The 14478-nt window shown below is 40.2% G+C and overlaps 1 protein-coding gene across 1 annotated transcript; it reads left to right on the top strand.

The window, feature by feature from the left end:
* Positions 1–3231: 3231 nt before the first annotated feature.
* pld5 (phospholipase D family member 5) lies at positions 3232–13435 on the top strand. The gene is made up of 10 exons (XM_014967445.2): positions 3232–3628; positions 5880–6016; positions 7887–8070; positions 8300–8408; positions 9568–9695; positions 10375–10572; positions 11840–11991; positions 12126–12291; positions 12408–12498; positions 13004–13435. The coding sequence occupies exons 1-10, from the start codon at positions 3596–3598 to the stop codon at positions 13258–13260; spliced, it is 1455 nt and encodes a 484-aa protein (XP_014822931.2). The 5' UTR covers positions 3232–3595; the 3' UTR covers positions 13261–13435.
* The last annotated feature ends 1043 nt before the right edge of the window (positions 13436–14478 follow it).

Genomic DNA, 14478 nt, shown 5'->3' with positions numbered 1-14478 from the left:
TTATTAGGAAACTGCATGGGGAAAATTATTTATATCGTTCTATAAAAATCAATGGAAAATTTGAATTTAGCAGTACAGAAAGCAAACTCTCATGATAACTGCTGAGCAGGTTTTTACATGTTTCAGTTGGTATTTTGACTATTTATCTCCCTTGGTGAGCACAAAGTCTTCTTTGAAGTCTGAAGGCTTCCTTGCCGTCACCCTAATCCCTTTTTCTTGCAAGTCTTCAGCTTCCATCTGGTGTTTACATCCCAAAACAATTTATGTTGCTGCTCTCAGTTCACCCCCCCTCAGGAAAATGGCAGCTCTGTTAAGTTCAAAATTCTCTCAAAATATTAACACGACCCATTAAATCATTTGAATTAATTCGTTTAAAACTTTAGTAGAAAACCCAATAATCCTGCTCCTCTGGGGGCAGATTGGGTCTGCCCTTTGATTTTTTTCTTTTTTTTTTTTTTTTTACTTAACCCACATCCTCACGATGCCGTAGTAGCCTCAGTATTTTAATTTAAGGGCACCTTACTACACCTAAAATGAGAGCATTTAGGTGTCAGCTTCACTGTGTGTAGATGCGGTGCCTTGCAAAAGTATTCGTACCGTAGAGTAGTAAATATGTTTAACTAGATTTCATATGATAAACCAAATGTAACACATTTATGAAGTATTTGGGAATTATTGTTCTCCCCTAAGATGTTGGGAGGAAACTTAATTCATACTGTGAAACACTTCATATTCATAAGGCACTACTTTGTGTTGTTCTTGTAAATTAATTCCCAATTAAATACAACAAAGTGTGGCTATTACAAAATGGGAAAAAAAAAAAAGTGAAAAAGCTCAAGAGAAATGAAAACAAGAGGCTGATTTTGGGCCAGACTCACATGAGCAAAGGCTAACCGACTGGGAAAAATTGATACATGAACCTATGTGGCAGAGAAGAGCCACTCAATTAAAAACTCCGCCCTGCAGCGTTCTGCAGAAACTCTCTCACTTTCTGTCCGACCTCTGGATCTGACCTTAAACTCACAGCATCTGGTCAAGAGAAGACGGCTATAATTCCTGTTTGCTTTCTGTGCCGAACTCGGTACAGAAATATTTATTTATACTAAGTACCAGATTTGGTTTTATGTCCTCTCCTTATAATTTCTCATGCATTATACAATCCCATAAAACTGTCCCGAAAAGGGAAAGAAGTCAAAAAAACTAAAGTTCATATTCAGTTAATAAATAAGAAGTCCTATACAGTTGACTATTGGCTTCTTCCTTTGCCATGTTTGGTTAAAAACAATCTTTTCTTTGTCACTAATTAAAGCTAATTGCAGTTTGATTTGTACACTTTTCTGCAAAGTCGGAATGCTGCTCACAGTGCAGATTGTGAAGATAAGGAGCATTAATTAAATTTTTGTGCTGAAGATAATGACTGTCAAGTGCATAAAGTAGCGTTTGAAGTCGTGTGATCGTGTCAGTGTGCAGTAGTTTGTTCATCTCCACACAATCAAGCCCTGCTCTAAAAAGCTTCAGCTGAAATTATGCATTTAGAAGACGGGACTCGTTTTGTGCTTCTCACTGAGTTTTGAAATGAAGTTTGCTCGCCCACGTATCTGAGGCTTTAGGACCTTCACCTCTCCTGGGAGTTAGTCAGACGCCTCCGTCACATCCGTCTCACCCCCTTGTTTTACTCCCTCTCTTCCTCTCTCTCTTGCAAACAGCGTGGCGTGCAGAGGGCACTTGTCCTCAACACAGCAGTTTCATCTGCCATGACTTTGTCTTTATCTCCAACCTCACCTAGTTCTCCGTAGGTCTTTATAATTAAAACTCAATTAATAGCTTTCTGTGCTCTGCTCTCTGTTGGTGTGACTCGTGGGATGCAGCAGAAAGTGGAAAATGAAGACAGTTTTCAAAAGTAAATGTTTCGCTCTGCTGAAAGCTACCTGCTTGATCAGCTGTAATAACTGAATAAACACTGAATTACATTCAGGAAAATATAAAAACGTAAAATATCTTATTGTTTTTTTTTGTAGCTTATATGTGCTGCTTTTTTAATCAGGTAACAACACTTTATTTGACAGAGCGTGCACAAGATTGACATAACACCTGTCATGAGCATAAGGAGCCTTTATGAATGTCTATGACTGTTATCATGAAGCGTCATTCGGTAAATAATGACTTTTAATGCAAAGTTGCTCTAAAAGTTGCATTGAAAGTCCATTAAAAGTGCCACCTTTGCATTATTTGCAAAATAATAACATTTTAGTGCAAAGCTGGCACTTTCAATGCAACTTTTAGAGCAACTTTGCATTAAAAGTGTCATTATTTACCGAATGACGCTTCATGATAACAGTCATAGACATTCATAAAGGCTCCTTCATGCTCATGACAGGTGTTATGTCATGTCAGTCTTATGCACACTCCTTCAAATCAAGTGTTATCTTTAATCAATATTAACAAACTGAATTATTTGGAGCATCTCCGAATTTTCTAACTCACAAAACAAAAAAAATGAGTCCTGTATCTGGAACCCAAGTAAAAAATAAAAATAAAGTAACAGTATACTGTATATAGAAACTAAAAACCCAAAATAGAGAAATTCACTGAAATGAAAGGAACCTTAGTTACCAAGTCAAACTCAAAGATCACGAGAATATAGATCTGTTTATATCTTCTTCTCTGTCCAGTCACTACAACTCTGTAAGGCCTGCAAAACGGATTTCCTCGTTTACACTCATTCAACTTTTCTCAGTGCAAAGTGCCGGGCTGATGAACAGCATCACAGATTGCCTGCAGTCAGCAGCATATGTTGTTATTGTGCCATCAGGCAACGCTGCGTTCATCCGTGAGGAAGGAGTCGAGTTAAATAAAGTGTGTGCATTTTTCATCTGTTTTTGTACCACCACAGAGAAAGAGGCAGACCATTGAAACTGAAGCAGCAGAAGTGAAATGTAAGTAAGTGCAGCGAAATAGTGAACTGAAAAGCACAATAATTCAAGCAGAGTGGTGATCGGGTTGGACCGTGTAGTGCTGACTCATGTGTGCCATGAGATGAAGCTTCACAGAAGCTACTAACTGTTTTCTTCGTGAGCAGCTCTGTGGGGAAAATGTGCAGGCACCCGAATGAGCGTCCAGAACAGCTTCAGAGTCTCATAAAGAATATTATGCCAAATGGTCTCTGCCACAAGTTTTACACACACACAGGAGAGATGATGAAGAGATCCAGAAGAAAGAAGAGGAGGGAGGAGGCAAAAGGAGCGCTGCATCGGTCGTTAGAGCAAGGGGGTGGGAGGTGGTCCTCCATCTTTCTCTCTCTCCTCCTCCAGCGAGTAGCAGAAACACAGAGAGCCTGGACGAAGTGTTTGAGGATGTGTGAAGAACCGAGAGCTGAGGAACACACACACACACACACACACACCCCTACACACACACGCACACACACACACACGCCCTTTCTGGTCGGCGAAGAAGCAGAGAGATGGAGACGGCAGCAAAGAGTGAAGATGTGAGGTGGATGGGAGGAATGAAGACGAAGAGCTGCACAGACTTGTGGGACTGAGTTGCTGGTTCGCATCGGTCGGTCGGAGAAGTTTGAAGGAGTGTTGCTCTCATGGCAGGACCCGCCCCGCAGGAGCCCGTCAAGGTGATGCTCACAGCTCTCTACAACACAGTTTGTCTCACTTTGTCTGTTGATTTCAAGGCTTAAATTCATAACATTTATTTTTAAACGTGGTAAAAAAAAAAGGAGGGGCAGGTTTCTTTAGGATTTATTTCTTAAATTTATTTTTATTTAATTCTGTTTTGAATTCCATAAATTGGGTTGTGACAGAAATCATTTTCTTCTTTTGTCAGTCTGTTCTTTGTTTAAAATAAGGATTCTTAAAGTGAATCTGAAGAATGTGAGGAAATCTTTTACATTTACCAAATTCATTTCTCCTGCCTTTGTGTTCAGGCTTTTCATGGAAGTAAATAAAGTGAAAATGAATAAATTCGTAAATAAATGGAGAAAAAAAAGGATGGATTAAAAAAAAAATTATTTATTGTGGCAAAAATACTATAAAACAAGTCTGTTAAATGAAGGAATAATTTAATGTGGTTTACTTAGGTTTTGATCCTCTTCTACACTTCATAATTGAAAAATATTGTCATGTATATCCCATACCGGAGTCAGAGTTTTTATATATATATATATATATATATATATATATATATATATATATATATATATATATATATATATATATATATATATATATATATATATATATTAATTAATTCACAGGATTTATATATATATATATATATATATATATATATATATATATATATATATATATATATATATATATATATATAAATCCTGTGAATTAATCCATCTTAAACCAACAAGCATCAGTTGTATAAAACTCTGCCAGTTTCCAGCCTTGTCAGCCTGTTTCTACTGGCTACTGTAAATCAGCTGCTGTATTTTTTTGTGGGGGTGACTTATAAGTAGACTGTGTGAGTTACTGGCCTGTTTCTACCTGTCAGACTATTTCTGATTCACGACGCTTCATTTCCTTCGCGGCCACACAGACATACACGCTGTCACTTCTGGTCCTTGACACGGTTAATCGAAACGAAGAGCTCCGAATGCCGAGCCTCGTTCCCGGAGACAGAAACATCCCGCAGCTCCGCGTCTCCACGGAAGGCTGCCTGAATAATGTTCATTATTTTTGTCTTGATGAAAGCTGTTGTTGCCTCCGGAGGTGCGTGCGCAGCCGAGTGCATCAGTGAGATGAAATTGACTGGACTGAACAAACGCTCAAAAGAGAATAAGTAATGGGACTTTGACAGCGTCCCCCCGAAACCGACAAAGCCAAACGGAGGGAATGAAATGAGGGGAGAAAAATCCTGCAGCTGTAAGCAAAACACAGCAACCTCACTGATAGATTCAGGACTCCTGCTGCCGGGTCGGGGCTGTGGTGTTATAACCTCCGACAACCCGAAATGTCATTCCAAACATATTGCAGCTACTGTGTGCAAAATACCGCGCAAGGCATGTTCATGCACACAAGTACAGCCGCTGATATATTGCTTTTCAGAAAAAGAAAACACACACACACACACACACACACACAGTGTCTATCCTGGGACGGAGTTCATAAGTTTCTCTTCACCTGAGGATGTGTTGGTGGACAATAAAGCAGGAGGAAGAGTTTTCCAATATATTCTTTATGACTGTCTCAGCTCCAGAGGGTTCAACTCAACTAGTTTTTGTTTTGTTTGTATTATTTTATTTATTTATTTATTTATTTTTAAATAAGGAAAGTCCCACATCTTTTTCAAGGGAGTTCTGGCCAAGACTCAGCAAAGGTTACACAACAATTACAAGTTACACAATTAAACTGCCATACAACTAATTATTTAAAACAGTCACAAGTTAAAGAAGTCATCTCTAGTCCTGTAAGCACAAACAGAAAAGTGCTCAATGAAATAAGTCTCTCTTTTTTTTCAGTGTAGACAGTACAGAGTGAACAAAGGCTCCCTTTTCCCCAATTCTGTGCAGGGAAATGGGACAGACAGCAAGAAATTATCACATGAATGCAAAGAATATGAATCAATATTAGATCACAGATGTTCGGCAACAGTCCAAGCATGGTTTTATAAATAAAAGTAAGGTGTTTTTTTTTTTTTTGTCTGGTGGGACTAACATGGAGCGCTCTGGACTCGGCACTATTTCTGGACACATACGGCTTCTAACTGTCGCATAGTACTCCCATCGATCAGGACTCCTAAGTTCTAATCAATTGCATCGACTGAAGACATTAGCATACGCAGGCTGATCGTTTTCACTAGGTGCAACCTCCCCAACCCCCTCCAGACTTTAGTTTGTCTCCAACTTGTTCTTCCAGACCCAGCAGAAGTGCATCGCCACCCTGGCCCTCTTCTGCTGCTCTGCTGTGCTGATGGTGCTCATCTTCTCCTCCGTGGACATCTGGGGGGACAGCGAGGACGGGATCACGGAGGAAAACTGCAGCAGAGACTGCAGGTGAGAAGTTCTGCAAACAGGTTCGGCCCGAAGACAAAGTTTGAAAGTGTAATTTCATTTGTAAAAAAAAAAAAAAGTTGGAATATTATACAGTCGTTTAGCAGACAGTCATTGACACCCTTAGCAGAGAGAAAAAAGGAGTCGACTATTCACAGACTGCTGCAGCCCAGCACGTTGATGGAAAGCTTAGTGGAAGGAAAACGTGTGGCATAAGCACAAGCAACAGGGATAACTGGACAGGATTCAGGTGTTTGAATGGGCTACATCTGTCTCACCCTTTGTGGCAGTGTTAAGTCACTGCTGCTGTAGACCTTGAGGTCCAGTGTAAAGTTCCCACAGTCATCAGTGATGATCTGGGTGTCTTCTGCTGATACTTGTTGACTGTGTTTCAATTTCAGATCATCTTTCAGGGAATGTTTAGAGAACGTAATGCTTTCTTCTACTGACAGATCTTGTGGAGATGATGATTTAATGTCCCTGTAAACTCTGTCAAAAGTACCTACCTGGTTCAATGACAGTAGTTTCACTGTGCTAGACTGGGGGAGGAAAAACAGACTTGACCTGAACCTCATAGAGCAGTGGTTCCCAAACTTTTTCTTCTGCGCCCCCCCAGTGGTTTCCAAACATTTTCTGCGCCCCCCCTATGGATTACAAATGGCTGTCTGGTTGAAACGACGTGTGTGAGAGGGGGAGAGTGGGGGGGGGGCATCGACTTTTTTGGGGGCAAAATGAATGTACGTAGCTGAAAATAGACACCAACATCGGTAGCCTACAAGGTACTTGTTAAGCTTAAGGTTCTGTATTGGTATTAGCTAGTCATCTTTTAGCTAACATTACCTGCATCCAACAGCTTTACTCAACTCAGTCGGTTAGTTTGGAGGGAAAAACTGTGAAAAGTTCTTTGCGTTTTGCTGGTTTGCTGCCGTGATTCTAACACAAACCTACGTAGCTCCGCACAGCAGCAGCAGGTCTCCTTCACAGGTGTAAACCCAGCGCGAGCGTCATAGCGCTCATGTTGCGTTTAAAGGCGGCTCGGAAAAGCAGGTTACAACATGTTAACAACGGATTAAACAGTTTTAACTGCTGATAAAAGTGACAGAGGACAGAAATATGGGAAGTGTGGAAGCCTCTACTGTATCAAATTGACATAGGAATAACAGAGAGTTGGCCATTCTAAGGTAAAAACCCAGCGCATACAGTGTTCATGTTTTTTTTTTTTCATCCAGACGGCTTCCCGCGCCCCCCACCCCTGCAATGACACGGCGCCCCCACTAGGGGGCGCGCCCCACAGTTTGGGAACCTCTGTCTTAGAGAATGCATTAGTTATAATCCATGCAAAAGGAGCCCAGACTGAATGCTGAGTGCATATACTAAATGGACATACTTTTTAGTACTCTGGCATTTTTGTATTTAATATCCTTTTTTGTTTGTCTTGCACAGTGGTCTGAAATTATTTTTTTCACTGCAAGACACACTTATCAAACTTAACAGGAAAAAAAAACAACATTTTGGGCAGGGAGGAACGCCAAAAGGTCAAACAGCTTCCCACTCAGAGGCAACTTGAATGCTCTATAATCGATGTCGACTTATCCACTGGAGTTTACTGCAACGCAATTTGATAAGCTAGTTACTCCCGTGATCCACTAAAATAGAATTTGTTTATTTATTTTTTGTCATCACTGAGTGCTTTTCAAAGCTTCAAGTATTTTGCAAAATCCTGCAGGGAAAATCTACTCTTCTCAACTCAGCCGCACTTTTATCTTCAGGGTACAGTTCTTAGTGAAAAGAAAAATCATGTTAGGTTAGTGCTGATAAGATAAGGAAGATCTCAGTGGAACTGCAAGAGGACAAAAGAAATTGTTTCTTTCAGGATCGTGCTGGCGGAGAACATCCCAGACGACCTCTCTCTCCACGTGGACGGCAGGCATCACATTCCTCTTTCTGTCGGCTTCCACTCTCTCCTAGAACAAGCAAAGCTCTCGGTGGAGGTGGTGTCGTCTGTCTGGGATTTAAATGCTTGGGATCTGGAGCCAACACCCGGCACTGCAGCACAGGTACGCGTCGCTCTCTGTACGAAAATTAAAACAAACAGTCTTTTTTTTATATATATATATAAGCGTCCTAACCGAGCAGACGCAATTATTATTTTTTTTAATTAAACACCCGTGTCATCTTTTTTAATGAGGTCAGAGCTGCTGAAATGTAAGCGTTGCCCTTCGGAAAGACAGAAACGCTGCTGAAATCCTCGGCTAGAGCAGGACAGAACGTCTCTCTCTTCCTCAGGGTCAGCTTCTGTTCCAGAGGCTGCTCCGGCTGAAATCTCGTGGGGTTAAGCTGAAGATTGCCAGCAGTCTGACAAACTCTTCCGAGCTGAAAGCCCTGGCAGCACACAGTGAGCGCCTGTCACATTTCAACCGCATAATTGCTATTTCTTATACTACTGTGACAAATGACGGCTACAGTTTATACGTCTTTACTCTGCCAACCTGAAGGCATTTTCTACTACAAGATCCTGCTGTGTCGTAGAGACTTCGTGAAACTAGTTGGAACCAGCTGCACTGGTTTGTCAAGAAGAAAACTGAGGTTCGCACTGCACTGCCTTAAAATTAAAGCGCGGGCTTTTACATTTTTCACATGTTGCAACGTTGCAACCACAAATCCCAGTGAATGTTTTACAGAGTGATGCGTACGTCGATGTACACAGTTTTAGGATAAAACTCTTAAATGTTTGGTGTACATTTATATTTAGTAGCTTTAACTGATGGCTCTGAAGAAAACCCAGTGCAACCAGATTACCTTTCATAAGCCGAATGTGAGCGGTCCGTATGAGACCAACTACTCTAATGTCAGTAAACAAACAAACAAACAACCAAGCAACCAAGGCCATGCTGATGATGAGGAAATGGATACAGAAAATCAGAAGACAATCCTGGGATAAAAAACATTAGGAGCACTAAGACCCTCCTCTTGGCTCTGATTGGTTGTTTGTGACTGAGCGTTGTATTTCTGTAAATAATGTCAGCAGCATTGGGAAATGGCAAAAGAGCTCCATTTTTTCTCAGATTATTTCTCATGTTATACTATCACAACATAGTGAGAGTTTCAACAAATATGTAAAAACAAAAACAATTTATTTATAATAGTTACATATTGGAGCTTTAAGAGGATTGGGCAACAACTTCACCCTCTAGATAAGGTGGTTTATGACAAGTGGCTACACAAAATACAAATGAGCATAACACTTTTAGATTTTTTTTTTTTTTTTTTAAAGAAGAAAAAAAGGGCAAAACTTGGTCTAACTTCCTGGCCACTTTGTGGTTGCATTGTGATAATCTTGGCAAAATGTCAATGGGTATGAACACTTTAGCAAGTTATTGTAAGAATCAGCCTTCAGATTGGCAGATCCATTGAAAGTTTTCTGTAAATCACTTTGTCAACACTGCTGCCTTCACTCATATCTCAGACGACATGAGCCCAGTTGGCGCATTTCCACCGTACTCTCCTTATTATCTCAGAGCCTTTCTAATAAAACTCGTCTCTGCTGTTTGTAGATGCCCAGGTTCGTTTTATCAATATGACAGCTCTCACCAAAGGAGGCCTCCACTCCTCGTTCTGGATAGTGGACCGGACGCACATTTACATCGGAAGCGCTGAAATGGACTGGAGGTCACTGTCCAAGGTAAACAACAAACATGAGCTGCGCTTGCGTTGGCGTGGCCTTTGAGTTGTCGAGCTTCCACGGGTCTGCAGTCAATTTTTAGCCACATGCAAAATCATATCACCATCTTAACAGGCCTCAAGGTTTGCCCGAAGATGGCTGCCCAGAAAGAAAAGCAGCATTCCTCTTTTTATTTAGAGTTTAATTCACTGTAGAGGGCAAACCATTAAATATGAATGAGGTTGGAACTGTTACACTAAAGTCGTTATGTAGCTGTTTTGATGTCTCAGCAGTGCATGGAGCTGCAACCAAAGACAAATGAGGCAAAGGAGAGGAAAAAAGACACATATGTTTGAGAACATCCATTTGGTGTGCAGGAGAATTTACGTAGAAACAGAGGAAGGAAGACAAAATCCAGTCACTGACGAAGGCTGTGACAGCTGACAAAAAAAAGACAGTGCAGAAACAAACACCTGCAGACCTGAATGTAACCGAGCAAAGTTATGAGGACAAGTGAGCTGAACTCCTCAACAACAACAGCAGCAGACAGAAAACTTCTAAGTTACTGCAGTTAAAGGCTGGTTCCATCTTGACGGTCAAGATATGTAGTTGTCTCAGAAAGTGTGTGCACTAGAGACGCCAACTTTTCTGCTGCGTCATGTTTTCTCTCTGCTCTTTTCCCTCCCCTGACACCCCACAGAGGAAAGAACTTGGAGTGGTGGTGTATAACTGCAGCTGTCTCGCTCTGGACCTCCACAGAGTTTTTTCATTTTACTGGCAGCTTCATGACAGGGACTATATCCCCTCCATCTGGTCGAAGAGAGTTACAGCCCTCTACGGGAAGCATGAGGCCCTGGAGCTGCAGCTCAACACCACACCGGCTACCGCTTATTTATCTGTGAGGAACACATTATTTACGATCAGAAGCTGTACTGCATGAGAAAGTTGCATTTTAGGTATTTTCTTTGTGTAGCTGTTGTCGAAATGAACCATTTTTTCCCCGTTTTGGCTATTGTGGTGTTCTGGGCTTTTTTTTGCGCTTTCTGAAAATTGACTCAACATTCTTTTTCCCTGCACTGACAGAAATTATCCAAATGGTTTATTGTTGTTATGCATCGTCATACGAGTCAATGCAATACTATGTGATATAATGTAGTATGATTGTGATGTAATATAGTATTTTATGGTATGATAGCATACAATAAGAGACAATATACTATTCATTTGTATGTTTTTCTGAAATAACTCAAGCATTGTCACTTTAGTTGCTTTCACAAAAGATTGGTACGCAACAGAAAATTAATTTCACAACAGAAACATGAGACATCAGTCTAAAACATTTCACAAATTCCCTCTTACCAGAGACAAAAAGAACCCGGTGCACGAATAACAATGATGCAAACGCCCTAGTGCGTTACAGTCTCATAAGACATTTTGCACAACTCATTCAACATGAAGCGAAAGGTAGTTTAATGCACAATGTCTGAGCAATCAGAGAAGCAGAGAAGACTGAGGTTCACTAGAGTAGGGATGCTACCCAGGTCATGTTTTCTAAAAACACATTTTGCAGTTCTTCCTTCGCAGTGCCATTAAATGTTATAAGCCAGATGCGCTGTAATTCAGTGCTAAATTTGTGTAGTAAACTTTTTACTGCTGTTCTGGTTCTGCGTGAGATGTTTGCAAGCATCTCATGTTTGACTCTCTTTATAGAAACGTTCGTTACAAACTAACAACACGTGCAATGATTAATCATGTCCGCGTCACACCGAGCAGCACCTTGAGTCTGACTCTTTCGGTGCCATAGCCTCGTTTGATGGCGATTGATCTTGCTGCCCTCCAAGCTACAAGACACTTATCAGTTGTGTTTAGCACATCTATCACCCTGCAGAAGCTGATGAAGCCGTGCCGTCACAGGCCTCTGGATGCTTCAAACGCCTCTTTGGCCCCGTTTCCTCTTACGATGATCTACGGCTGTAGAAGGGGCATCATTGTTTTCTTTGTTTTCTCTAATTTCGGAGAAAACAAAGAAGGAACTATCTGGACGATTATCGTTGAAATTTAAATTAATATAATAAACATCCTTTCTGATCTGGTGGATCTTGTACTTTTTTTTTTTTTTTTAAATTTAAGCAGATGCCTTTCTAAGCACTACATCCTTTTTGCAGACCTCCCCTGAACACTTCTGTCCCAAAGATCGTACAAGAGATTTAGACGCTATCCATCAAGTCATCCAGAGCGCAAAGACGTTTATCTTCATTTCTGTGACCGATTATCTTCCTCTGGTCAAAAGGAGTTTCAGAGGCACTTCAGTCACAAGGTGTGTGAGTGTGGAAAAGCTTTTTTTTTTTTTTGGCAATACTTATGAATCTAGTTTGGGTTTGTTTCTGTGTCACAGATGGGTCAGCTAAATATCCTGAATGGGGGAAATTCATTTCTCAAAACTGTCTGCAGGTATTGGTCGCCTATCGATGAGCTGATCAGAGAAGCTGTGGTGCTCAGAGGAGTCAAGGTCCGCCTGCTCATAAGCTTCTGGAAGAAAACTCACCCCCTCACCTTTAACTTTGTGACCTCGCTCAAGACTCTGTGCATGCAGCTTCACAACTGTTCCCTGGAGGTGGTAGGTGAATCAGTGGACGTTGCGACTTAGTCTGGTTGCATATATGTTGTTTTTTTGTTGTTGTTTTGTTTTTTATCACTCAGTGACTGAATCGAATGGATTTCATGACTTCACAGAGGTTTTTCAGTCACAAGGAGCAGAAGGAGGACTTTCAACTGGGTCTCAACCACAACAAGTACATGGTGACCGACAACGCTGTCTACCTCGGTACGCAGGGTCAAAACTGTGTTTGTAATGGATGCTGCTTGGAATACAATAACAATCCAGTTTCAGAAAGTTCTTCATCATTTAGTTATCAGAAGTTAATCTTTTAATTGAACCAGTTTTTTTATTTTGTATTTCAAAAACAATGTCCAAAAAAAATGTAAGAAAAATATACAAAACGCAAGTTATCAAATACATTTCAAATAAAATATATAAAAGTTTGTGATTGTAGCATTAAAAAATGTGTAAAAGTCCTAATGGTGGCATTCTACCTTTTGGTTTGCCTTTTTCTTTTCTTTTTCTTACACAACAAATATGATTTCTTGACGTTTGCCTTGTATATTAAGTCAGCATGGGGAAATCTAAAACTGCCACAAACTGAGGCGAAGTGTGTTAGACAAAGGGTTTAAATAGGTGCCATAACAAGAGTTACGTTAAATAGTTATGCACTGATTTAGGCTGGAAAAGCATATTAACTACAAGATTTTATCTCTGTTTCGGTCCACAGGAACCCACGACTGGGTCGGGAGCGACTTTGCAAAAAATGCAGGAGTGGGACTGGTTGTGAGGATGAAAGACAGTACCAAAGACACCGGCTCAACAATCCTAGAGCATATTAAAGCTTCGTTTGAGAGAGACTGGAGGTCACGTTATGCCAAGAACCTACAAAAAAGCAAGGATCAGCAGGGGAAATATAGACTCTTGCAGTGGTCTAAAAGCCAATGGGAAACCAATGAGGAAAAGGAGTGGAACAATCCTTTATGAGCACATAATTCTGCTACTACATCCTTATACTGTCTTTGCCTCAGTACTGCAGATTCTGCAAATGTGTGCGCAGATGAAAGTGTATAATCACACTAATTGACCCGAATCTGAATTTGTATCATTAATCTGAAATATTAATCGAGGTATCGTTTTGATTCAGCTGCAAAATACACCAGTGGCAACTTGTATACTCAGTGAGCTGTGATGAGAGCATGAACCTACTACTGCATGACCAATGCAACTGATATTCAACTGCACTGTATATGCAAGCAACATCATAACAAAAAATATGTGCTGTTTGTGAAATCTACTTACCACATCATTCAGTTTTCCTTAATGATGCATTGTTTTCTCCTGTAGATTAAGTTTACAAATTATTTGTGTAATCAAAGAATGAATTAGCTTTAATTTAACAGTAAATAAGTTGTTGCTGTTACTCAGAGGTGCTTTGTTCAGTGTGAATCGTCTGATTGAAAATGCGTCATTTTATTTCCAGTTGGTGCAGAGCTCTGCAGGATTATCAACATGTTTACACACATTATAACCCAACAGGAGCATCATGGTCATGGACTTGAGCATGAGGTAAAATGGTCAGTGTCTTTTTTTGCCTGTTCAGAAAGTTGACAATTTGCTGCAAGTGAACGAATCATGAATTCTGTTCTCAACCAGGAAATCCTGAAGGAAGACGTCTGGACATGAACTTCAGGTCAAACAAACATTTTCACATGATGCCAGTTTGGTTTGCACAGGTGTTTTCCCGTATTAAACTAAATCATAATTCTAAAGCTGCTGCTGTTAATATTTCATTTATCTTTATCTCATGTGTCGTATAAGATTTATAGATATAGCTTTTTTTCCATTTTGACAGTATATGGTTAAAAATGTAAACACTTCAGTGCTTCTTTTTCCTTTTTGACAAAAGTGCATATACCTGCTTGTATTAGCATGGCATTTGAAGAATATATTTTGTGATAATTAAGGTGAGACAAGACAAATAAAAGTAAATTCAAAGTTCCTCAAATCTTCCTGGTGCTAAAACAAATTAATATTATTTTCGTAAGATTACACAGACAGTAGCTTACATCAACATCCTTCAGTGGAAACACTTCAGTGGGATAAAACCAGTGAGTTATTTTGAAAACGATTTCCTTCACCTTAATTTTAAAGGAGTAGTCTTTAGTCTTCCTTCAGTTCAGGTCTGCACTGTAAAAGAGGGGA

This window comes from Poecilia mexicana, unplaced genomic scaffold (genome assembly GCF_051168715.1).
Source record: "Poecilia mexicana isolate PSO_F unplaced genomic scaffold, ASM5116871v1 scaffold_1, whole genome shotgun sequence".
In the NCBI taxonomy this organism is placed as follows: domain Eukaryota; kingdom Metazoa; phylum Chordata; class Actinopteri; order Cyprinodontiformes; family Poeciliidae; genus Poecilia; species Poecilia mexicana.
Note: the sequence above shows the minus strand (reverse complement) of the source record. Positions and strands in the feature narration are given on the sequence as shown.

Coding starts and splice junctions, on each gene's coding strand:
- pld5 (XM_014967445.2), top strand. CDS start 3,596: ATGGCAGGACCCGCCCCGCAGGAGCCCGTCAAG. Junction 9,696..10,374: donor ACTGGAGGTCACTGTCCAAG/GTAAACAACAAA, acceptor GACACCCCACAG/AGGAAAGAACTTGGAGTGGT. Junction 10,573..11,839: donor CGGCTACCGCTTATTTATCT/GTGAGGAACACA, acceptor TCCTTTTTGCAG/ACCTCCCCTGAACACTTCTG.